This window comes from Capricornis sumatraensis, chromosome 2, assembly GCF_032405125.1.
Source record: "Capricornis sumatraensis isolate serow.1 chromosome 2, serow.2, whole genome shotgun sequence".
Classification (NCBI taxonomy): Eukaryota; Metazoa; Chordata; class Mammalia; order Artiodactyla; family Bovidae; genus Capricornis; species Capricornis sumatraensis.
The window spans coordinates 196690103-196716421 of record NC_091070.1 but is presented as its reverse complement, the minus strand read 5'-3'; the positions used below and the strand labels follow the sequence as shown (position 1 = coordinate 196716421).

At 43.8% G+C, this 26319-nt stretch overlaps 1 protein-coding gene and 1 non-coding gene across 4 annotated transcripts in view; both read left to right on the top strand.

The window, feature by feature from the left end:
• The window catches only part of ELAVL4 (ELAV like RNA binding protein 4), a 90008-nt gene extending 63939 nt beyond the window's left edge, over positions 1 to 26069 (top strand). The window contains exons 3-7 of one of the 3 annotated variants that reach the window (XM_068963800.1): positions 3731 to 3834; positions 18738 to 18891; positions 20764 to 20989; positions 22631 to 22669; positions 25742 to 26069. In XM_068963800.1, coding sequence (XP_068819901.1) covers positions 3731 to 3834; positions 18738 to 18891; positions 20764 to 20989; positions 22631 to 22669; positions 25742 to 26069 — 851 coding nt within the window. Of the gene's footprint in view, positions 1 to 3730; positions 3835 to 18737; positions 18892 to 20763; positions 20990 to 22630; positions 22670 to 25699 lie in introns of all 3 variants that reach the window. The other 2 variants (XM_068963802.1, XM_068963801.1) reach the window with 2 other exon arrangements.
• Positions 12534 to 12606, top strand: TRNAG-CCC (transfer RNA glycine (anticodon CCC)). Its single transcript has one exon. It is a non-coding gene; the product is annotated as a tRNA-Gly (tRNA).
• Positions 26070 to 26319: the final 250 nt, after the last annotated feature.

Here is a 26319-nt window from a genome sequence, read left to right as displayed (position 1 = left end):
TTCAATCCCTGGGTCCAGGAGAGCCTCTGGAGGAGGAAATGGCAACTAACTCCAGTATTCTTGCCTAAGAAATCCCATGGTCAGAGGAACCTGGAAGACTACAGTCCATGGGGTTGCAAAGAGTCAGACACGACCTAGTGACTAAACAGCAGCAGCATAAACTGGGAGCAAAAAAAGTTTAATTTTATGTTCTGAAAGTACTGTCACCATACCTGTATGGTCAGATCTTGCTACCGTTGATAAAGGGAGATGATGCAGTTATTAGAGAAAAAGAAGAAGGAAACTTTATCTATTTCTGGGATGCTCTAGGCTCCAGATTGATTATCCTGGGCTTTCCCAGTATGGTGACTCTCTTGGTCCTCATGGAAATAGTATTGATATTCTTTGTGAATGTGTATTTTCCATATTTTTCTATGTACTATGTACAATTTAAATACAGAAGTGCAAATCAAAAACCCATCACCAATATATGGCCACCAAAATTTAAACATAAAATTCTTCCTCATTTTACTCCCCGTTCCCCCTGACCCCCTGCCCATTACTAAAAAGTTTCTGAAAGAAATGAGGCTTGGGTTTTTTGTATTTTCTACCTAAGGGATTTAATTCTCTGTAGAGTTTTTTTTTTTTAAAGAATTTGCTTAGATCCATCAAGTATTTTTTTATTAGACTTAGCTGTATTTCTTCTATGATGGCAAGAAGCACACAAATGAAACTTGTTCATGAACTAGGCTAACCACAGGTAGTTTCATTGTGTTGCCAGTTTATCTCATAGCTTTCAATTCACAGGCAAGCCTTTCCACCTGGCTCCTCCTCCTGTTCAGTGCTGCTGCTGCCACTGCTGCTGCTGCTGCCGCTGCTGCTAAGTCGCTTCAGTCGTGTCCAACTCTGTGCAACCCCATAGACGGCAGCCCACCAGGCTCCCCCGTCCCTGGGATTCTCCAGGCAAGAACACTGGAGTGGGTTGCCATTTCCTTCTCCAGTGCAGGAAAGTGAAAAGTGAAAGTGAAGGCACTCAGTCATGTCTGACTCTTAGCGACCCCATGGACTGCAGCCTACCAGGCTCCTCCATCCATGGCAGTGCCCTGTTTTTGAGTTTGCAGTTCGTTATCTTATATCAAGGAGACTCTCTGATCTTTTTTCCGCTTCCATTCTGAAATGATGTTCATCTGGTTTTTTAGTTTTCCCCAAAGCACCTTTGTTCTTGACGTTAAGTGCAATCTCTCTCTAAACCTAAAGCAGGTGATGATAGCACAGTTGTGCTCACTGCAGTCAGGTACTAAGGAGATGGTGGGTTTGCAACCATACAGACAGGTCAGTAGATATGATGTATCTTGCTGGGCAAGAGTCTTTCCTTCACTTGACCTTCAGAACCTTCCTAGAATCCAGGTGTGTTTTCCTTCCTCTTGAAGCAGAGCTCTAAAATAAAGATAAAATATAGAATATAAAATTATAGCCACTATATATACTTAAGATTTCCATAAATATATGAATAATTGGAAAGAAAGTATCTCAGGGAACATGCACCACTAGTAGGCACGATAAATTCTTCCACATATATTTCATCAGTACCGTGAGTCATGAATTGCTTGCAGTTAAGTGGTGAGTGTTTTGTCTATATTTTCCATATTTCATTTTAATTTTATACAAATAGTTGAATAGATTGACTTTGTCTGACCTGTTTCCTAGTACTCATACATAAGGTTTGTCACTGAGATTATTGCTTTTAAAATGCCTTTTAAAGCCCCTCAACTTGGTGCATGACTGTTTAAAAGAAATAACTGTAAGAATATTTTACAGCAATTGTTAAGGCTTCTCTTATATACATGGTAAATAGGACTGATAAATTTGCATGATGAAAATAAATTTAATTAGGTGAATTTAGCTAGGCTTGATGAGGTGAAGCTGAATTTAGGATAAATGATATTTTTAAGCCAATGAATTAGTCTCATGTATTTTTGGATTTGCAAAAAAATTTTCTCAGAACATGTGGCAGGGTCTTGTATTTCTCACACACACGGCTCTTTCTCTAATTCTTACTTTCCTGTGCATGTGTGTGAATGTGTGTGCCTGAGCACCGACATGTGCATGCACACGCCGCTTGTACACAGGTGGCTCACATACCACACACAACATAGTAAGAGAAGGGACCCAGCTACAGGGTGCTCCACATTCTCTCCCCTTCTTCAGTTACTAATTCTGGCTGGTGAAGGCATATCTGGCAAAGTTTGCCCCTGTCTTTCCTATTCTAACCTTGTTATTCCAAAACAGAAGGAATATCCTAATGTATTGTCATTTTAGGTTTCCCATTTTAGGGACAAAATTCAGTTGAATTTCCTCCTGATTCTCTTTACTTCCACCCTATAAAGAATAACAAAGTCACCCATTTTCTGATCCGGAACCCAACTTGTTTTCCCAGGTTCCCTCCTACAACCAACATAAACACAGACATTTACCAGCAAAACAGAAGCTGTTGGAAAGCTTTTTTGGCTGCTGAAATGGGCTCCTGTCACCAGGACATGGCAGACTTTTTGCTGTATTGTCTCCCAGCCCTGGCCTCGGTACTCCAAAGAGAGCTTTATATAATCAGTCTTTCCTGACATGTGACGTCCTGTCATTTTCCTTCCCTTCGGCTCTGCTGCCGCCCACAAATCAATAACATTGCCTGGGAAGTTCAAGCTGGTTGTGCAGCCACCCAAAGCTCTGTATTTCTTAAAGGGTATGTCAGAAAATGTAAAGTTTCCTAATGATATTTCTGACTGATGACACATGGCAGAGCTGATGGACTATTTATAATCAGTGGCACGATCGCAAGCACATTATTTTTATTTCACTTAGGGAGGAGCCCTGTCACTTGCTACTGCTCGTTTCAGACAAGTTGATGCCATCTTCACCTAAAGTAGCTAAATCCTTTTTGCAGAACTCATTTGCACCCTTCCCATTGTGTTAAGCGCTCCCCAGTTCCTTCCAATCAAGCCACTTCCCCTTTTTATTGTTCTTAAGCTGGGTGGATGATGAGGGCAATGAATGATTTGTAGCAATTGCTTTAAATTCAGGCCGTGCCTTCAATATAAATGTCTCCAGTCTTTGCTACTTGGATCTTGCTATGGGTCTTCTGAGTGTGGGCGTGGCTGACATGACAGAGGCAGCAGACACAGCCACTGCATCCAGCACTTGCCCCAATTTTACAGGTCTGAACATAGCAGAGCTGTCTTTCGTTGAGCAGCTACTATGTTCCAGGTAGGCATTTATTTCAGATTCAATATCTCATTAACTCTCTCACACCTGTCTGTGCAAGTGCTGTTATCTGCAGAGAAGAAATATCTGGGGATGGGGGAAAGCAGGAGATTAAATAAATTCAGAGTCACACAGCTTAAATCCTGGGGAAAACCCCAGGACTCCAGTTCAAATCTCTTCTAACAGACCACACCTTCTTTCTTTGCACTTCCCTGCCCCGCCTCTTCCCAATTAAGTGGACACTTGTGGGTATATGATGTATATGTGGTGTGGATGTAGGGGAACTTATGAATTCCCAGCTAGGGCAGCTCCTATGAGTTTAAAGCCTGGCCAGAGTGAGAGATAAAAGAAATAGAAACTTCTTCAACCTGAGAGTAAACCCTGGTATAAAAGGAACCATATACTAGAGGGTTTTGACACATTGCAATGGGAAGTTTTACCTCTATCAAGATAATGAGCTCTCTCTCTCTCTCTCTCTTAAAACATGTCTCCACAGGACAGAGTTTAGGGTATGGATTCGTTAACTATATTGACCCAAAGGATGCAGAGAAAGCCATCAACACTTTAAATGGACTCAGACTCCAGACCAAAACCATAAAGGTAAGAGGTTATACGTCATATGCCTCTTTATTTAGGAGACACTGGTTAAATTTCATCCTTTGATCTAATAAATCCAGGCTATGAGGGAGCTGGCAGTGGCTTCTTCATTTTTTCAAAGGACACTTACTATCTACTGTACTAAATGAGGGACACAGATCATTACATAAGAACAAGGTGAGAGCTGAGTAGAAGGAGGGGACCATAAGCTATGGGACTTCCTATCCAGGGAGCAGGTAAGATGCCAGGGATGACCCACATCAAGAAGGCCAGGGAGCCCAAGCCTGCAAAGGTGGTCAGAGCAAAGCCAAGGGAAGAAGCTGCTCTAGGTGGAGGTAACACCACATGCAAAGCTGTGAAAATGTATATATACATTGTGAGTGGGGAATGACATACAGAACTCTATGACCTGAGACTCTGTGAGAAGACGATGAAGATGAGGGTGGGAGGTGGGCAGGGGCCTCACATGCTAGGCCAAACAGCTTGGCTTTACCCACAGGTAAAGCGGACTCTCTTAAACAAGACTTGAAAAGGAAGAATCAGTTATAAAGAAACACACTGGTATAACAGGGATGGGTGCATAATAACATCTGGGAACATAGTAAAGGGATGACAGGAAAAGTAACATTCTAGCAATCCAGAAATAATCAGACTGGTAGGTAATATCTCAAGAGGGGTTGTTTTAAGTTAAAAAAAAAAAAAATCCAGTTATGCAGAGTCTGCTCCTCCAGACGGAGGTTTCTGTGGCTGGATTGTCATGCTCCCGGTTCAAGTTTCACCCTGAGGGGATCCTCGAGAAGGTGCTGCTGTTTGCTTTTGGCTGCTGACCCTTGACAGTCAGTGGTGGTCTCCTGGATGGAGCCTGGCTTCTCGTCAGCCTCCCTTTCCTTTCTTCCCCTACCTATGGGCAGATTCCTGTTTGGGGGCAGCTGCCAGCCAATTAATGAGTCCCATCCTTCATAGCCTATTAAACCACAAAGAGGTGTCTCCTGGGCACTCTTATCCTCACGACAGCAGGTCTGACGCAAAGTAGGACAAAAGAGAAACCTCTCCCAGAATGGAAATCTATAGATGGCACCAGCTCTTAGCATCTGAAAACACAAAATCAGAACTTTTTAGTTCAACAGACTACTTTTCTAACATCCGGATGGATAAGGAGGCTACCTGGTGTAAGATAATCTTAGCTGGGAGTTAATCAAAACAAAAAACAAAACAGAAACCTTCTCTTTTGTGAATGTATTATGTGGTTATCTATTTTTTCTTTTCTAGTCTTCCTTCCTCCTTTCCTTTCTGCCTTCCCTCTTTCTTTCCTTCTTTCCTTTCCTTTAAGCCACTCCACTTTTGGAATTTCATTTAGCTTATTTCTAAAGACGATTACTTTCCGGATCTCATACAGTCTGTTCTTTACAAAGACCCCAAAACGGGCTTGATTCAGGTTGCCTCAGTCTCAGCTTAGAATCAGTCCCTGTGAGTTCTCTAAGGGGAAAATAACCGAGAGTTGTATAATTATGGAGTATCCTCTGAGAGGCAGGAGTGTTGATTTCTTTGAAGGAAAAACATACCTATTTTCAATGCTTTGAGATGGGATGCTCTCGTCACCTGACTCTTGGATGAGGCCACACCAGGTTGATAGCTGTATTTGTGGGTTTGACTGATTTTTCTCTGTTATCCAGTTCAGCATTAGAATGTCAGGCATTTGTTCTTCCCTAACTTGAACTGAGAAAGGTACTTTTCTTTCCTCTAGTTTTCTTAAAACCCAAGCCACCCCAAGAGCTTACGATCAAATTCTCAGCCATCCATTCTGCTTTTTATAAATAACATAGTCCATTAAGCTGCTGGGGATTCCCCAAAGGCTGAGTGGACCCGGCTTTTCTGATCTCAGAATGCACTCCCTGGCCCACAGTGCCACCAGGAGCAGTGCTTTGTCTCAGTGGATCTTAGAGACAAGGAACACTGATTATTTTCTTTCTGTGAAGAATCAATCTGCCTCCTTCCCTTCTCTGTATCCCTTTCCCCACCCCCTCACCCACCCTGCGCTCACCCGGCATCAAACTGCTGCCAACACGTTTGCACCCGGCAGTAACGTGGGCTTCCGTAGGATCCAAAATGCATGATGCCACGGCTGAATCAATAATTTCTATTCTCTATGACAAATGAAAATTTAATGTGCAAACCTGGGAATTTCAGCCCTTTCATTAAAGCAGTTTATTTGCCATACTAAAAATTAAGTTTGAGTGATAGGTTCCTTTATTAACTTTTCTTCCCTTTCCTAAAGGGACACAGTGTTTAAGGTAAAAATCATATTAAAGAGAAGGAAAAAGAGCAGACCCTTTTCCTGTGCTGTTAATAGTCTCATCATTTATTAATTTTTTAAAAATTGCTTTTCTGCCTTTCGGGCTGCTATTTACTTCTTCTGCATCAGTTTGCTTTAATAAGTGACATGAGATTTATCTCTTTGCTCTGACTCTCATGAAGGAATAGATAACTTGCCTGTCTGAAAAAAATAAGTATCTTCTTTGGAAGCATGCATCATACAGATCTCCTCAGAACCATGTAGAACGTGTTTGCAAACTTTGGTCAAGTCTGTCTCTCCTTTTGCTTCGTGTAAAACACATGAGTTTAAATGTACAGCACAGATGCAGGCAAACCAAGAGTTAATTACTAAGCTTTGAAGGTTAATGATGAGCAGCTAGATTCAGAGATAGTTCTGGAAAGCCCTGAGAAGTGGTAGAAACCATAGTGAGCCAGAGAGCACTAAAAAGGGCAGCTATTCTTCAGCTACTGCTGATTATTTAGGCCCAGTTCATTGTCAGATCTTCCACTTATTCCGTAGAAGCCAAAATCTAGGTATTTTATGCCAAATCTCCCAATTTTGAAAGGTTGAATCAACTAAGAAATTTTTAGAGCATTATGTAGGCAAATCAAACAAAACTTAAAAGAGTTGACCTGTGGAGAATTTTGCAACCTCTGAACTCAAATTTAGATACACAAACACTGTTTTGCATTTTGAAAGTGAGTGATTCATTACTAGGTTGCTAGTAGAAGGTGCCCACAAATGATGGTTCCCTGTTAACAGATATTCCTCTCCCCTTGATTAGGGGGGATGTCCTATAACTGTGCATGAATACTGAGGACCTATGGAGGGCGAGACCAAGTCTCTGTGCTCAAGGAGAATACAGTCTTGGTGCAGACACAGCATCGAAGCAGAAAAAAGAAACTGTTTCATTAAGTAATCCCCTCCAAGTAATGTGGATGACTGCAGATAACTTGCCTATCAGGAAGAAACAAGTATCTTCGTTGGAAGTATGCATTACCAAGATCTCCCTGGAACCATCTAGTACATGCTTGCAAACATGAGACTGCAGAAGAATTGTTCTTTGAATCATAACTTCTTTAGTGGGAGAAAGTGACCAGGTCCCCATCCTTCTGGAGATCAGGCTCAGAGATGAAGTGACTTGTGCAAAGGCACACAAGTGGCTAGCAATTGAGCTGAATTAGCATCCAAAGATACTGTGAAAGAGTCTTCCAGGAGTTACTTAATAGGCGCGCATGAGCTTGAAAGGAAATAGTAATGACAGTAATGATACCTTACATTGAGTGTTTATGGTGTCTAACTCCTTTACATTTCATGCTTAATAATATTTAACCCTTGAAGCTTCCCAAAGACTAGAAGCTTTACACACATCAGCTCTGATTCTTAAAATAGTGATTCTCTCCCTTATACAAATGAGGAAACTGAGACCCAAAGAGGTTAAGAGACTTACCTAGGATCAGTTAGTAAGTGAGATTTGTAGTAAGAAAAATATGTGTTAAAAATAACTCTGGCAATAGGTCGCCTATGTTAGAATGTCACACCACCTGCTTGCTCAGCGGCACATGTATTCTGTGAGTGTGTGGGTGTGTATTTGGTGCTGTGCACACATGGGTTATACTCACTGGCGAGGGAAGGAGATATAAAAAGCAAACAGATGAATTGCGTGGCTCCTCTAGGTTCTTCAGTAAACAGATTTGCGGTTTGGGGCTTCTGCCATCCTTCTGGAGACAGACCTGACTTCAGATCATGTCTTCTCAGACCCCTACCTTCCAGGCCCTGCAGTAGGTCCTTAGTTGACCTAGAGATGACAGTGCCTGGAGAGTCTTCCGTCCACGTGTGTCAGAGAGGCATAGGGTATGGACCAAGGGGTTATTTACACTGACTAGCCCCAAAGACCCCAAACTGGGTCTTTTCTCAGCATTTCAACCCTAAACCCAATGAAGGTAATTTGCCCTGTTTAGGGCCTCAGAAGTGTTGTTTAGCTCCCCATAACCCACTTTCTCTAACAGAGATCACTTTAGACTCCAAGAAGCATTGGGTTAAATGGCTGTGGATTCTGGAAAATAATTCCCAGTATCTCCTAAACCTCACAGTGGATGCCAGTCCAGTCCTGAATCTCCCTGTGGGCTTTACAAAACAGCTTCTGAATTTACTCTTTATTCCAGCTTCTCACTAAGAAGCACTCCCCTTCTTAGTGCTTCTTAAGAATGCAATTGCAGTGGTCCAGCTCTTTGTTGCATGAATTAGGAACAAAGAAAAGTAGATGATTCTGTAGTAGCTTCAAAGAGGGATATGTTTATCAAAAGTTTGGGCTGATATACAAGTGACACTGACAACCTCCAGTAAAAAGTGATCCAAAATGGAATTTGAGGATTTGGAATCCTAAAGCTCTGAGTAGTGAGACACCTGTTTGGATTTTAACCCAAGTTTGAGAAACAGGATTAGAGAAGCATTCAGTGCTCTGCCTCTGGAAGTTCCTCTCTCACGGGAGACACAAACACTCGAAGGAGCACCTCTAATGCAGGGAGGTGGGGGTGGCCATGGAGCTGCAAGGGTTCCCACTTGATTGGGGTAGAGGGGCGGGAGTAGGAAGCTGCACCAGGTTTGAGCACAGGAGGGATCTAGTCAAAGTTCCAAGAAATTTCATCCGGCAATGGCACGTCACTTCGGGTTTTTGACGAATGAGGCCAGCGGCCTGCGGGCTGTTATGCTAAGTTTTTGTCAGCCTTAGACTTTGGTATTTCATCATCTCTATTAGGAGCTTTGTTTTACTCATTTTAAAAGCAAAGCAGGCTTATTTATAAATAATTTGGAAAATTCATTATCATCTGATGAAGGCAACATCAGCCATTCCCAACTCAACGCTGTTAACGTTTTTGTTTCCTTCCTTTTCTCATTGTATTACATTCACAAATGATTTTGTGGCTTTTCTTGTCCTAATCATTGCATTCAGCTAGTCCTCAAATTCTGAAACTGCATTAAAGACAGCATTCCCAGAGCACAGCTCTTGTGCAGACTGGAGGTGTGAGTGATTTCAGGATTAGGTTTGGCTGAGGGGACACAAAGCCTACTCCTGCCACTCTGCCTGAACCCAGGAGAGTTGGCACTCCATCAGGAGAGAGGGTGAGAGAGTAAGAAGGAAGCTTTATCACGAGGCAGCAGCCTGGTTCCAGAGGGAGCAGGGCTAGAGGAGGGGAAGGTGTGTGAGTGAAGGCTTTTCAGAAGGGAAAAAAACCTCTTTTCTCCGGGAAGGAGAGCAGTTCCTTTATTTCAGCCTCTCTTGCTCCGGCACCTTACCCATTTCTCCCTTTTTGCTTTATTCTTCTAATAGCACTAACGGTGCCTCCAGGGGAATCTTTCCACACTTGAGTTTCACAGGTTCCCGTTTGCCCCTCCTGCTTGTTTCTCTTGCCAGGGGTCATCAGGGAGCCTCGCCTCCCTCCCTCCGCCCACAATCCACCTGCCTCGCTAAAGGCCTCCATTCCGCTGAGGCATCTTTTCTTTGCACTCGGCATAAGCAATTATTTCTCCTATCACTGCCCTTAATGCCTCCTGGAGAGTTAGCAGATCATTTTTTGCTGACGGATATCACCCCACCCAGAAATGATAGACTACCTCCCTCAGTCTCATTAATAATAAAAAGGCATTTGTCTCTCCTCCTCCATTATGGCTGTAGTCAGAGCCAGGGTGGGAGTGCTTCCTGGCCAAGGTCAGCAGGGGTGGCTGGATCACTGAATCCCCAAGGAGTGAAGAGAGAGGGTGGCAACACCAGTGAAATTGGGAGACCCATTTACCCCAGTTGTACCGGACCCTCTTTCTCTCCTGTGATAGATTCTTTTCAGCTGCTTTGCTTCCCAGGGCCCTGTTAACTTGCTCTGAGTAAATAATTTCAGATACAGGTATAGGAGTTGGATAGATGGAGATACAGTCAGTGAGGCTCATATGTTTCCAGTATCTTAAAGGTCATCCACAGTGCCCCGTGTCTGGGAGACAGAAGATGACTGGGCAGGTGCAGGTTACAAGCACACCTAGGTTTTCACAGTATGTGGAATGAGGCTTAGGACCTTTAGCTAGCTACGGGTGTAAAAGATTCTACAATGTGATGTGAGCTGTCTTAGGAGAATTGTCCACTCCGGATCCCAGGAAGGAGTGGTCCTTTCTGGTCTACTCTGGTCAACCCATCCCAGGTGTCTTGTGTCCCATTCTCAGCTCCGTGTTTTGAAAGGACCAGACACTGTAAGGCTTGTTCAGAGGCAAATGAAGAAGACAGCCAAATGGTCCTGCACTCACGTATTCACCCCACAGTGGTTGCTCTTCCATTCTCTAGAGAAAAAAAAAAAAAGAAGTCTGCAGTGACTCTGAAGCTCAATCTTGTGTGTCCAGAATCTGAGAAGAGAAGCTTTGTGTCTGTCATTTGCCTCGGGTCCTAGTGAGTCCCTGACTGTCAGAGACATTCGTGTGGAGTCATTAGGGATGGCTTAGAGGGACTGCTATACCAGACTGGAGTCTGACTAAATGATCCTAAAGGGCCCCTGTAGCTCTAAGATGCTATAACTTTGTGTTGCTTCCGGACTTTGAACTGTTCTGTCAAGTATCATAGCCACTAGCTACATATGGCTATTTATATTTGAATTTAAATTGATAAGTTAAAAATACATGAAAAGTTCAATTCCTCATTCACACTAGACACATTTGAAGTACTCAGGAGCCACATGTAGATGGTGGCTACCGCGTTGGACAGCACAAATCTAGAACTTTTTCTGAAAGTTCTCCTGGGCAGTGCCGGCCTAGAACATCAGTGGCCCTGGAGAATAAAAGATCATTTCTCCGTGGTTACCGTGAAGCCCCAGAGCAAACCAGCTGGTCTGTCAAAGGTCATAGAGCCACATCCCCTTCCCCTTTGCTGTCCATTCAAAAGAGCTCTGAGTTCAGCCAGAGTCAGATCCAGCTCCGTTAAAAAATTACGACAATGACCTTGGACAATTTAGTTTATTTCTCTGGACTTATTTCCTGATCTGCAGAATGGTTCCTTCCAACTTTAACAGTATAGCTAATAAAATATTATAGCGTGATCTTTCCAGTGTGGTAATTTTCCAAGGAAAGTAGCAGTTTGTGCCAAGTACATGGCTTCTGTTTCACTGTCCACGTTAGCCTGGCGTAGTGGAAAGATCCCAGAGTCATATCCAGCACTGGCACAGTGCTGGCTGTGTGACTTTGAACAAGTACTTGTCACACTGAGCCAGAATTTATCGTCCAGAAAAGGGACCTAATAATATCTCACTTATAGGTAATCCTGGTTTATAGGGAATGCTCAAGTAATGCTTCCCAGAATGAAGATGATAGTGAATAGGGTTACCCCGAGGTAAGAATTACATAGAGAGAGGGGAAGACTGTTCCCCATCTGCATGTTTCAGAGATACATGAAGAATGATTGAATCTGAGTTTCACTTTGTGTAGTAGAAAGTATTACGGAGCTTTCAAGAGGTCACAGCAGTCTTACCAGTATAGTGAGAGTCAGAAGTTGCAATTTAGTGAGGACACTCAGTGTCTTAAGCCCTGAGTTTGAGACCAGCTCTTCCACTAACCAGGCCATGAAATCTTTAACACATCTCTCTCCCTTCCAGGGACCACCAGACAGACCACAAAGTGCTTATACCAAGTAATCCCCCTTGATAATTAGATGGGCTTTTTAAAAGAAATTGTAAGGCACATGAATTCTATCACCACACCCCTTTTTAAAAGAAGTATTTATCCAGTCTACTGTGTACCAAATACTTTCATGATATTGTTGGATTCACTTCATATCCATGGGTCCCTCTAGCTCCTTCTCTGCATCTGTGTCATTTCCTGGGAAAAGAGCTAAAATGTGTTCCATACAGTATATTACACATTTTCTTTGTTTCGGTTCAAAGAATGTTTTTGAGTTCCTGCCCTCTGTAAAGCTTGGAGACTAGATGACACAGACAGTCTGCAGAGACCACCAGAATGCTCTTACTTTAGGGGATATGAAATGTTAGCCCAGATGGTTGTGATGGGTGGGAGGGTGTGATAGCTACTGTCGTTGAAATGTGTATCATCTGCAGACTCTGAGGAGAGAGCAGGCATTTGTGCCTGGGCTTCATGGAGGAAGTGGCATTCAGTCTGAGCCTGGAAGGATGGGCAGGAGTTCATTTTGCCATGAGGATAACAGATAGCAGGAACAGAGACATTTTGTTTGAACTGAGGCTTAGGCTGCTTAGAGGTGTTAGTAGGAGATTAGAGGTGGATCCAGATCACGGAGGACCTTAGATGCTCAGGTAAGGGATTTGAGCTTCCATCACAAGGTGCTGGAGAAACTGAAGGTTTTGAGCAGGAAGAAGCAGCACAATTATAACTCATTAGAGGGACTTCCCTGGTGGTCCAGTGGTTAAGACTCCACACTCCCAATGTAGGGGGCCCAGGTCCGATCCCTGGTCAGGGAACTAGATACCACGAGCTGCAACTAAGTGTTTGCAGCTAAAGATTCCACATGCCACAACTAAAAGGATCCCGCACGCAGCAACAAAGATTGTGTGTGCCACAACTAAGACCCAATACAGCCAATAAGTATTTAAAAAAAAAAGAGAGAGAGAACTCATTAGAAACAGTACCATCAGGTCTTGCCCCTGATAGAAGGACATTATATACTACGTGGTGGGTGGGGTAAATATGAGGCGTGGGGCCACATAAGCAGACCCCTGTCCTGTCTGTGGGCAGGGCTGTAGCCATAGGCACAGGAGTAAGCTGATTCTCACAATCAACACTGTCATTTCTAGGAACTGGCTGGCTGCTTTCTTCTCTCCCTGCTCCTGGAGGTGGGATCAGAGGTCCCAGGGAGGGTTTGCTCCTAGAAGGCCTTGGAAGCACCAGAGTCTGTTCTCTGCTGCCATCCTTCTGGTCTTTTTGGAATGAATGTCCCCAGGGATGTATATGTTCTGGGAAGTTTCTGCTCACTCAGAGAGTACTGTGTTGCAACAGACCGGGGAAAGTCTGCAATCTGATCTTCTGAAATAAGTGTCTCCTCTGCTAGACTGATAGTCCTGCATGTCAGGGGCTGTTGTATTCATCTTTGTACCGCCAGTGTCTAGCATCAGGCCTAAGTACACAGCAGTTGTTTCAAAGCCCTATTTATTGAGCATTTGCTGTGTGGCAGGCATCTGCAGAAGGAAATGGCAACCCATTCCCAGTGTTCTTGCCTGGGAAATCCCATAGACAGAGGAGCCTGGCAAGCTGCAGTCCATGGGGTTTCAAAGAGCTGGACACGACTGAGCAGCTTAACACTTTCACTTACTATGTGCCAGGCATGGTGCGTAAGAATCATATATGCATTAGCTTGTGTAATGCTCTATTAGCTCTATTAGGAAGCTTCCAAACTAGGTTATTCAAGTGATAAGCTCAGAAAGTGTAAGTGACTTACCCCAAGCTTTACCATTTATAGCTAGTAAGTGATTAGGATTCAAAACTACATCTCTCTACCAAAACTCTTGCTCTTAATCTCTGTCTCTTTCCCATTGCTGAAGAGATGCTCCATTTCTGTTAAAGTAACATAAATGAGAGCTTCCTTGGAGTGATCTGTCTCAAAATACAGTTGTCTGATGTTCTAACTATGATGTATCAATGAGACCCACAAGATAAGGGGTGATGAGGACAGGAAGGATGCTCCTAGTGTGTGAAACCAGAGTAGAAATAGGAGGTTAGAAGCTTTGGGAGAGATAGGTTTGAATTCAGCAGAAGGAAGAACTTTCCAATAGTCAGTGATGGCCAGCGATTACATAGGATGCTTCCTGTCCTTGGAAATGTCTAAGGTGGTTGGCCAACTGTCTTACATCCTGCCCTGAACTTTTGAGGTCACTCCAGCATCAAGTTTCTATGAAACAAATTTCAAAGATAATGCATTCTGCTGAGATCACCATTATCACTTGTCACCTTTAGCACTTACCGTGAACTATGGTTGTGGAAATGAACAGTTCTGTGAACAGAACACCAAGCTCATGAAAACATCCAGTCAATGCTAGAGGTCCTTGTAATTCAAAGGAGCTCACAAATGACACCCCTGTTTTCTACATCCAAGTTTTAAGCCAATTGAGAGATAAGACAGAAAGAAAAACTATGGAACCCTAAGGTTTTTATTACTGATTAAGGCCCAAACGGCATCTGTGGACACCTTAAACTTCTGAACACAGAACCCCATGCTTTGACAAACTGATCTACTCTGTCATGGGTGCTTTGGACCCCACAGGACTCCCCACATGAGAGCATAGCCGACTCCCACAGAACATAAAACCAGAAATAGAAAGTGGGCTTCTGGCTGGCATCCGGCTCCCAGGAGGGAGGGAGCAGGCAGCGTCTGTGGCTCACATGCTCATTCCCTTTATTAAAGCCTATTCAGAGCCATTACGCCACTTCCCTGGAGAAGAAGGGATACAGGGGTACACAGGAGCTGGACGTTATCCAGGAGGCATCCTCCATGTGGAAGGAAAGCGAGTCTCCCCCTGGTAGGAACAGCCCTCGGCATTGCACTCTCCACCTGTTTGCTTACTCTCCTCACTGGACTGTGAGATCCTTAAAGAAAAAACCCTCCCAGCGCAGGGCCTGGCACACAGTAAGTGTTCAAGAAAGGGAGAAATCAGTAAACGCTCACCTTCTATACCAGTGTTTTCCTAAAGAAGCCCCTTTCATCTCATCCTCCTTGTAGCACTCAAGACCATGTCTTTGTCATGCTTTCCAAGTGCCCTCTTTTTCTGTTCCATGGTGGGTCAGACGAGGGCCACAGTGTTGCCAGATGATTCAGGAAATGTTTTCCCCAGGCCATGTTGTTCCTGCCACGCCCCAGCTGTGAGCAGGTGAAGGTGCCTGTGAGTGCTGCATGGCGAGGGGCAGAGCCCGCCTTGGTCCTGCTGCTGTCCCTCTTGCAGAGAGTACGAGTAACTGTAAGCACGTAAGGGGAAGGGAGAGGGAGTCTGGAGTGACTTGATCTTCTGACACGATCATTTGTACAGTCACCTGCCTTTGGACCGCCCTTCCCCAGAGAGAGGAGTGGTCTCCCTATTCCAGCTCCTGAGATCCAGAGCAAGATTGGTGCAGGCATAGAAATGCCAGTCTTGTCTTCAGAGATTCTGGATGAAAGAAGTGAGCAAGATTCCGATGGTCTGAGACTCAGGGTTCTTTAGGTCACTTCCAATGTTGGAAGCCCTGGGTTCTAGTGGGGTTAATAAACTAGCAATTGTGCTAAACGTCAGTATGGAGCTAAAAGTCAACAATGTCTTTAGAAATATTTCAGCCTAACAAAGGGCCTGAGACCTGTAGTCACTCAGTTAGGACTTAATAAATGTATGAAGAAACTTGAAAAGTTTTCATACTGGGACAAGCATTTGGATACTGAATGTGGGAAGATCCTTTTTCTGTTATTTTTGCCCACTCCCACTTCTGCAGGTTTCCAGGATAGGGGACTAAGAGAAATGATAAACCTAAAGTTCCAAATAGAAGAGAAAAATTAAGCAGGATTTAGGGTTTGGTGAATGATCGAGGTGCTGTTCACCCTTGAGATCTGTCGCTGGGCTAGGACTGGAGTATGTTGTAGTAATCCTTCCCAGCTGAGATTCTGCCTCTGTCAGAATCCTCTTTTGGGGAACTGGTTTTGGTTCGGTCGTTAACTTTCCTGTGCCAGCTCCTTTTCCCTAGCAGGCCTGTCCCCAGCCTGCTCTCCCCTGTACCCCAGCTCTGGTTGCCCAGAACTAAGAGGATCAAGGTCATCACTATCCATTATGCATTGATGGGGCAGACAGGCACTGCCCTATGCCCTTAACCTTCATCATCTGTTTTGTCCTCACAGCAGTGGAGGGTTATCATCAGGCGATGGCTCCCTGACCCCACCACACACTGTCATACACCTGTCTCCCCACCTGTCTCTCCCCATATAGCCCTGGAATGGCACTCATCTTGTGGCGCTATGATAACTGGTCCATTTGTGCACCATTCTTCTATGCAGCTCATTTGTTGAGTACCTGCTGTGGTGTTGCCTGTTGCCCCCATTGGATTTGGAAGTCCACGGGGGCAAGAGACCATGCCTGTTCTTGCCTGCTGTGTATACCCAGCATACAGCACTATGCCTGGCTCATAGTAGATCTTTAGGAAATATTTTCTAAGAGTGGCCTCTAAGTCTAGCTCTTGAACAAGATTCAGTCCTTCTTACCCCAGATCCTGGAGAATAGGAGACTTATCTCTTAGCTCACAGCTTAGCCAATAAACACAGCTATGATTCTGGATGCTTAACTCTCAGTGATCCCCCTAAGTGGAGGAACTCAAGCTGCAGTTAACCCAACATGCTATTAATGCCCAAGTCATTCATTATGATTTGTGGGTGTTCATTCACTCTTTCAGTAGATGTTGAGCACTCCTGGGTAAGGAGCTAGAACCACAGAGATGAGTAAGACACACACACACAACACATGACCTCAAGGAGATCAGCAGACTAGATAGAGAGGTGGAGAATCAAGGTCAGAATGGGTTAAGTACCATGAGCGCAGTTCATCAAGAGCACTGCCAGGGAGATTTTTAAGAGAAGGTAAAATTAGGGAAAGCCATCTAGAGAAGGTGGCATTCGAGCTGGACCTTAAAAGGGCCATACAATTAGGAGCTGAGGAAGTAGGTGGGAAAATTTTCCCTATGAACAAAAGCATAGAGATGGGGATGTATGTTTTGGGGGAACATGAAGATCATTCAGATAATTAACTTGTCAGCAACCAGCAGGGGTGAGACAAGGGTGACCCTCATTACCACAGACATATCACTGTGATGCTTTTATTTCCTTCTCCCTACCGCTCCCTCCTCATGCCTAAGAAAAATAGCTCTGCTAGATTATAACCTGAAAGGTCAAGGTAGGACAACCTTATGTGGAGTGATGCCCTGTCTTGGCAGTCACATGGTCCTTCAGGCCTCACCCCTAAATGCACACACAAGGACCTTCCATGCAAAGGCCTTTCTGCATGTCGTCCATTTGCTGGGAAGGAGTCTACAGAAGCCACACGTGAGTTTCTGGAAGAGGTGGACGCTGCCGACAGGATTCCTTACTCCACTGGCAGTAGGAGGCCGGCGAGGCAGATTCTTCACTAACATCATTTTATCTGTTGAGTCAACATCTATTTTTAGGTGTGGAACCCATAAAGGACCTGGCATCTCTGCATGGAAAGGGATAGAGTGAGGGGATATACTCATCCTTCATGCCCCTCTGTGGGATTCACTGCTAGACCCATTCTCAGAGGCAAGGTCTGCTTCACTGATGGAGATTTAGTTCCTAATGCCAAAGGTCGAATTTAATGCATACAATTCCTTCTACAAACATGCTTTCATGTGTGCAGAGCACACATACACACAAGCATACCCACTCGCTCCCTCACCCCTGTAGTCTTAGCAGGTCCTGTGAATTGTTTATACAAATTAAATAAAACTGAAAAATGCTAAGGCATATAGGTCCCTTCCTGTCCAACATTGTCAGATGTGCTCTGAAATGACTGTTTTCATCATCTATTCTGAGCCATAACCGCCGCAGAAATAGTTTTAGCAGGAAAATGCTTTTGTTAGACTAGCTGTAAATTATATTTCAAATGTCTGATGTTGTTTTCTTAAAAAAATAAATAAGTAAATGAAAGTCTAAAATTAATGACTGCTGGGGTTTGCTTTGCTTATGTGTACTGCTACAGATTTGGCTTCTTGCAGATGGAATTTCAGATCTGTTTACACTTCTGTGTTAGCTTTTTGGGGAGAAAAAAAAAAGCAGTTGAGAGATCTGGGAGGACAAATTTATAAAGTCAAACTTATTATAACCATCGGAGAGGCTCGCGTCTCTCTCAACTGGCCTCTCCTCCCTCCTTCCCATCGTGCCCTCATTTTTGTTTATTGTGGTTTTAGCTTCCAAGTTCGAAGGCAACTGGTTCTTGCAGATGCTGTGACAAGGTCACATATCTAGTTTCGCAAGCAGATGTTCATTCAGCCCCATTTCACCAGCACTTTGTCATTCAGCGAGAGCAGACCTTGTGGGAACTGATTAGAGCAACACAAAGGATGGGACATTAAAAAAAAATCTCGCAGAGAACCTGGTCATTTCTTATGTGTTCAAGAAGGGACTGGGGGTTGGGAGTGGCAAGGAAAAAGCTGCAGAGCAGAGTTTAATGGGGATTTTTTTTTTTTTTTGGTTTATTCAAAGATTATTATGTGTTGGATACAGTAAATCATCTATACACCCACATCCAGGAGGTAAATCTTCAGAACTCCATGCGTGGGTTGTTCTGCATTTAACAGCTGCCATACAGTAGCTATTTTGTACTGCACTTAGAGACCCTTATCTGTGCATTTGTTTTAAGTTATCATCCACTCTCCTTTTGTTCCTCTATTGCTGTTCTCCTGGTTCTCATTACTAGTACAAGCACAGCCAAAAATCTGAACTACAGAGTTGGTTATTTGAACTGACACTGTGAGTTAGAGTGATAGACGCGGGGCTGTCGTCTCAGTTGTGGACTCAGTCTCCACTTGAAGGGTGTTGCCTGTAATGCATTTAGCACCTCTTGCCTTCTCCTAGGTCTCATATGCCCGTCCAAGCTCTGCCTCAATCAGGGATGCTAACCTGTACGTTAGCGGCCTTCCCAAAACCATGACCCAGAAGGAACTGGAACAGCTTTTCTCACAATATGGCCGTATCATCACCTCACGAATCCTGGTTGATCAAGTCACAGGTGAAGTATTTCTAGGCTATTTCCTTCCTTTGGGTCAGTGTCACCAGCCAGTGCCCTGTGATCCACCGGAGCAAAGGGGTAATAGTCACTTAGGGAAATGGATATGGGTCACAAGTAGACAGCTTTTTGACTTAAAAGAAAGACTTTTTATCAATCAACTGCTGAAATTTAAAATGGGCCATCCTGGGAAGTAGAAGGGCTCCATCATGGGAATGGTTCCAGCAGCAGCTAAACTACTTGGCAGAGTTGTAATGAGGATTCAGCCATCAGGCTGGGAGTGGGGCTGAATGACCTTCAAAGTTTCTTTCAACCCTCAACCAAACAACATTACTTTTGCATGTGAAAAGAACCTCTGTGTATAGCTCTGGCTGCTCTGATAGCACTGTAGAGTTAAAGGGAAACTGAAACTGGCTCATTTCACAGGTAAGAGAACAGAGGTCCAAAGTGGGACACCTGTCCAGTTAGTAGTAGTGCAGGGATAACCCAGGATTGGATCCTGTGGTACTTGGGCTATCATAAAGAAAAGCAGCTGCCACCAACTCTCAGTAAGAAAGGCACCCAGGTTGCATTTTTGATGACAGAAGGTTTCCACCTACTCTAATTAAAAACACCCCCTGAGAGTCATTTGAAAGTGAGAGTGTTAGTCACTCAGTCATGTCTGACTTTTTGTTACCCCATGGACTGTAGCCCACCAGGCTCCTCTGTCCATGGAATTCTCCAGACTAAAATACTGGAGTGAGTTGCCATTCCTTTCTCCAAGGGATCTTTCCGACCCAGGGATCCTACCCAGGTCTCCTGCATTGCATGCAGATTCTTTACCATCTGGGCCACCAAGAGAGTCATTCAGCATGCGTTTATCATCTGATTATTGCAACAAACCTCACTGAAGGCAGCTCTGCCCCAGATGCTATGCAGAGGGACACCAGAGATCAGGGACAAAGGTGTCACAGCCCCATCCTTACAAGACCACACTGTGATGAGTACGAGCTAGAGCTGCCCAGCGCCCCAGGAGAGCTCAGGAGAAGGTGTGCTGTGCCTGGGAGGCACTGATGGAAGGGAAGTCTCCATCAAGGGGATGGTGTTTGAACAGAGTTTTAGAGAATGACTTGAAGCTGTCCAGTGGGAAAGAAAGATAGAACATTCTAGGTGGATAGGATATATTCCATAGAATAGGTGATAGAACATACCCAAAGGCACGGAGTTGAGGAGGAACACAGCCTATTCAAGGACTATCTGGCAGTTAGCTTGGCTTACATGAGGTTCAACAGGGAGTTGGGACCAGATCATCAGGGGCATTAAATGCCATGCCAACAAGTCTGGAATTCCTCTGTATGCCACCTGGAGCCATGGAAGGGGTTTTTATGAGTTTTGTTCATTTGTTTTTCTGCCGTTGGAGTAGGGAACAATGAGGAACAGGTACATTCACAGGGTAAAAAAACAGAAAAGGTACAAAAAGGTATAAATGGTGTTTTTAAAGGGTATCATATGGTCAGAGTTTGCTTTCAAATGGATTACTTAGTTGCCAGGTATGAGGGCGCATTGAGGGGCTAGAAACTGGACAGCGGATGATCAGTTACAGTAACTAAAGGAAGGCTTGAGGGCTGAGCAGGACGGTGGAGGAAGGCGGGAAGGGACGGGTGTGAAATATGCTGTGTTCTGTAGGCAGGAATCGCCAGCCCAGAGCCATGATGGCAGAAAAGGCAGGCAGATGCATTTTGATGGGTGAGAGAGATTCAGGAAGCCAGGCTCAGCCCTGGCCCCACAAGTGGGCTGACTCCCTAGAAACAGCAATGGGACTCGCCCATAACTTCCTGGGGATCTTTACCAGTTTGGTTTGTTCGCTGTTTACAAAGGCTCTTTCTCTTTCCCCAGGAGTGTCCAGAGGGGTGGGATTCATCCGATTTGATAAGAGGATTGAGGCAGAAGAAGCAATCAAAGGCCTGAATGGCCAGAAGCCCAGCGGTGCTACGGAACCGATTACTGTGAAGTTTGCCAACAACCCCAGCCAGAAGTCCAGCCAAGCCCTGCTCTCCCAGCTCTACCAGTCCCCCAACCGGCGCTACCCTGGCCCACTTCACCACCAGGCTCAGAGGTTCAGGTAGGTGCACCCACAGGCGCAAGAGCCCTACTACACGAGTACAGAGCTGGGCAAGAGCCAGGGAAGCCCTTGGCCCTGAAGGATGTGGCTGAGTGAGGACATCTGCCCCCTGGAATCACTGTGGGACACTCCCCCTGAACCTGTTTCCACTGCTGTAAAACGTAATGACTGGGCCAGGAGGCTCTTCTAACTAGCACATGACTTTCAAACTAGCACATGACTGTGATTAAACTTCAGATTCTTTGATTGAAACAAATTTCTACATTTAACCAGATAAGAAGGTTCAGTTTCAATAGGAGTTCATCACAGATAAGGGACTACATTCAGCAGTTTAGACTTAAGGCTAAGGCAGTGAGTGACTTTTAATGAAGTCAAAGAAAAGAGTAGCCCAGGAGGCATGTCCTTGCCAAAGGGAGTGGTATGGTCTGCTCTCCTCTTTCTCTTGCCGGTGCTTCTATTGGGTTGGGTGGGGAGATCCGCTCTTCTGTGTTAACTTCTCTCTGACATCAAGTCAGCAGACTTTGGGAAGGCAAGGAGGAAGACTTTGTCCAAGCCTTATTAGCATTTCCCTGAGGTGCCCAACCCCTAGGAAGCCCCAGGTGCAGTGGGACGTCTGCTTCTCCTGAGACATTTCTGAAAGGCAGATATCTCTCCATGAAGGCAATCGGACATTGACCAGTCTCTACTGTACAAGAGATAAGAATATTGTTAACCTACCCACAATAATTCTAAATAATTATTTTAGTTGACCCATGCCCTGACTTCCCTTTGATGAAAGGGTCTTTCTCTTTTTCAAACATCACATGAATAGTAGGCCTTTCCATCTGGCCAAAAGAGGAGAAAAATCAGCCTCTGAGTGTCCTCCCAGGCCCCCTGAATATGAAACGGTTAATGATTTCATGAAGAGTCCAAGTCATTTAATTTTTATTTTGTGTGAGAGCACATGCAGTATTTATGTAAAAAGCCTTTCCAGCAGGCTTCTAACGGTGGAAACTATGGTTACTACTGCCCCATGATGTGAAAAGCTTGTCCCTGAGTAAGATACTGAACATGAAGGAGATTGTAACAAAATGGCAATTTGCTGGGAGGTGCTTTCAGGTTGTAAATAGTAAGCTGGTTTAAAAAAAATATAAAAAAGTCTGAACCCTCTCTCCTGCCCAAAAATGTGTGTGGTAAGAAGATTTAGTTAAAGTAGTCAGGCTACTAAGAAAGATCCATTCTGATAGGCATGATGTGTGTGCATGTATTGTTAATCCACAACAGAGACCTTTATTCACAAATTTCATTAAAATAAAAGGTGAACAACATAAGAAGCCATCAGTCCCTTTTTTAAAAATTTCACACACAACATAAATAATATCCACACATGTTCTAAGAGATGGAGGGGAGGGGAGTGAGATTAATTTAGACCTTGAAATAAAGGAAGGTTCATTTAGACACTTGCTTTAAACTCTAGCATTGACCTCAACATGAATTACTTTAGGTAGGAAAAGGGGAAACTACCAGTGGATAGGCTCCCGAGCACTGGGGAAAGTTTTTGAGCTTTTCTTCTTTGAAAATGGAGCATTCTTATTAATAGTTCCATTGAGCGATCTTGCCATCTGTGAGGCATTAACCCAGAGACCCTCCTTCTCTTTGCAGGCTGGACAATTTGCTTAATATGGCCTATGGCGTAAAGAGGTAATTAAAACTCCACAGATTGCCAGATGTCCGTGTTGGCACAGACTGGGGCTAGAATTTTTTTTTTTAATTCACTAACTTTACTTTTTTTTTTTTAATTCTTCCTTTTTCTTCCACCAGCATGTCACATTCTTTTTTACTTTCAGACCTCAGTTGGTTTTGTTTCTTTTAGGGCACACAGTGTGTTTGTGTGTTTCACTTTTTCTTTTATTTGCAGGTGGGTTTCTCCTACGGTTCAGGTGCCACAGCTACCAAGCCCTTGATAATCTGGTCCTCGAACAGCTCCCCTAAGAGGGAAAGCTGTGACTCTTTGCCAGCTGATTTTGCAAACTTGCAAGGCAACTGTTTTGCATTAGCAATGCCCAGATTCAGTTAAGAGGGCAGATTCCAGCAAATCAAAATTAGAACATTTTGCTTGTCATGGTTGACAATCTTATGATTGCCAGTGGAGAAATTAGATTCTGGACTACCAGCCCTGGCCAAAGGATAAATAAATGCGTGGGTGACCTTATGACTCCTGCCCCCACCTCAGTGTTCATTTCAGGGCACAGCCTGAGAATAAAGTGTATCTGTGTGCACCTCAACCAGAGGTTTCTTTTGTTACAGGTTTTAGCAGTAATTATCAGTCCTCCCTTGGTTATATGTGTATGTACATTTTAAACTTGCTGTTTCTTTTATTTAAAACCTTTTTGTGGGATCGAGGGTTCAAACGGAGTCAAAGTTTGGGGGACTTTCTAAATGTAGTCACAGGGGTGTTCCAGACCTAGTCTGAAAACTGAATCTGCAAATTGGGTGCTGTATGTCACTGTGTCCATGAGATTCCCACGTGTACTTTTGATAAGCCCCACTGAGCTGCCAGGGACATAGCATCTTTCTCATCCTGCTCTGCAGAGCTGCACACTTTAATTCCCCTTCCTACTGTCAAGGGAAAAAAGTGTGGTCATGAGGAGTCTGAATCATACTCCCCATATGAGGCGAGTCTTTTACCACTTGGCTGTGCAGGATAAGTATTGGGTTGCCCAAAAACTTTGCTTGAGTTTTTCTATAACATCTTATGGAAAAGCCCACACATACTTTTTGGCCAGCCCAGTTCCTGTTCTGGAAACTGGCACAGAGTAGAGGAAGTAATTTGACTGCAGACTTCACTCTCGAATTGCAATCCCAGCCCCTATGAGGTTAACTGTGAATTACCTCCATGTATCTGGCACATGGCTTGCCTGTTCCCACACATTTTACATTTTTCCCAGCTCTGTCCCATACCTTTGCTCCTCTCGGACTTAGTGAGATACAATGAAGAAAGTGATGCTTATATACAGATGAGGTCGGGGAAGACAGCACACACGCTGCCATCTTCTCCAGTTCCCTACCCATAGTTAAACATCATGAGTCCATAAGAGCATTCTCTTTTCCTACTAAGCCCAGATTTGGATCCAGAGTCCTTCCTACCAAAGTGCTCAGGTAGCATTACCACCTGCAGTTGAGGCTCTACTTGAAACCTCTTTGCTAGCCCCTGACTTTGGCTTTATAATATTTAGCTGTTCTCTACCTATAAACTGAAAGAGGTCCATTGACTTAGTTGGAGGAGAGAAAGTTGAGAAGACAATCTTCAGAAATAATGCAAATAACAATTACATATGGATTTGCCCTTCTAAGAATTCACACCATGATGATTTGGGTTTTGTCCTGTTAATTTGTTTTTAAGTAAGAGGGAAGATTGATTTAGTGAATAATACTGAAAATAATATCTGTTGAGTTGTTATGTTTAGCGTATTTTCAGGAGCCATTTGATTATTTAAATTCTAGTTAGATACAGAGTATTCTTTCATAGGGCTTTCAAATCCTATGCATATATGGATATATGTTCATTTTTAAAACAGTCCTAAATGACACTTAATCCATTCTCTTCCCCAGTTTTTTCTTCCTCTCCTTCTGTCCCTCTCTTCAGGAAAAAAAAAAAAAAACTAACCAAATGAAAAGCAAATACTAGTCAGTGTATAGAATCAAAATACCTGTATAAGTTTGATATAAGTAAAATGTTAACAAATATTTTTTCTGCTATAGGCACTGGTAACCTAACTGTTTCATCTGATGCATCCATCATGAATCACATACATATTTTATCAGGCAATGAATAGTATCTGAAGGATTGTTTTTCTTTCCAAGATTATGTGAAAACTGAGAAGATTTCGAAGCCTAATACAAAAGTAGTCATAATAGGACAAATAACAGTTTCCTGCTTTTCTAATGTACAGTGATTCAAGATATGTAAATGCGCAAACCACTTGAAATCTCACTCCTGTGACACTTAGAAATGAATTCCAGATAATATAGCATCAAGGAGTGATCACCTTTATTATTACTGCTCAGGGGTTTTTTTGGAACTCTCTTGAATAAATGCTAAATGAAACATAAGCCACCCTTTGGAGTAATAACAAGTCTTGTCTATTCATTCTCATGTATCTCCATCCTCAATAATGTCAAGAGATCTTTAACGATTGTTAAGTCAAGGGACTGCAAAGATGGTGGACTTGAGCACTTCTAGGGCCTAAACTTCCTTAAAATAAAAAAGTTTCCCAAGCATTGACCTCTACCAGTGTTATTCACCTATTCAATCAATAAACAGTTATTGAGTGCTTTCTATGTGTCATGTCTGTGAGATTCCTGTATGGCCTCCACTGAATAAATAAATAGAGTGAAAGGATGGATGAAGTAGGGCCCCTTCTATGAAGGGTTCACTGTCTGCTGTGGGGAGGGAGGGAGAGGGTCAGGGTGAGATACCCTATGAACATATACTGTGATAGCGTGACAGAGCCTTGCTCTGAGAGTTCTTCCTGGTTTTTAGGAGTTGAGCTAGGATTTTCTCTTGGCATTTACATGCCTTAGCCAGTCTAGCTGTTCCCATCAGAAGAAATGCCGCAGACATTAGTTTTTGCATTTTGGTTTTTAAACCCTGAAGACTCTCCTGCAAACACTCACTCAGCCCTCTGCCCCGTGTCTGTGTCTGTGCATCTGTGTGTTATCCACGGTCAGACTGATGTCTGGACCAGTCCCCCCTTCTGCTTGTCCCCCCAGGTTCTCTCCAATCACCATTGATGGGATGACAAGCCTTGTGGGAATGAACATCCCTGGTCACACAGGAACGGGCTGGTGCATCTTTGTCTACAACCTGTCCCCTGATTCTGACGAGAGTGTCCTCTGGCAGCTCTTTGGCCCCTTTGGCGCAGTGAACAACGTCAAGGTCATCCGCGACTTCAACACCAACAAGTGCAAGGGATTCGGCTTCGTCACCATGACCAACTATGATGAGGCAGCCATGGCCATCGCCAGCCTCAACGGGTACCGCCTGGGGGACCGAGTGCTGCAAGTTTCCTTTAAAACCAACAAAGCTCACAAGTCCTGAATTTCCCATCCTTACTTATCAAATTATATATATAAATATATACGAACAAAACACACGCGCGCACACACACACACACAAGAGAGAGAAACAAACTTTTCAAGGCTTATATTCAACCATGGACTTTATAAGCCAGTGTTGCCTAAGTATTAAAACATTGGATTATCCTGAGGTGTACCAGGAGAGGATTTTATAATGCTTAGAAAAAAAGAAAAAAAAAACACAAAAAAAATACCTTTGATGCATTGAATGT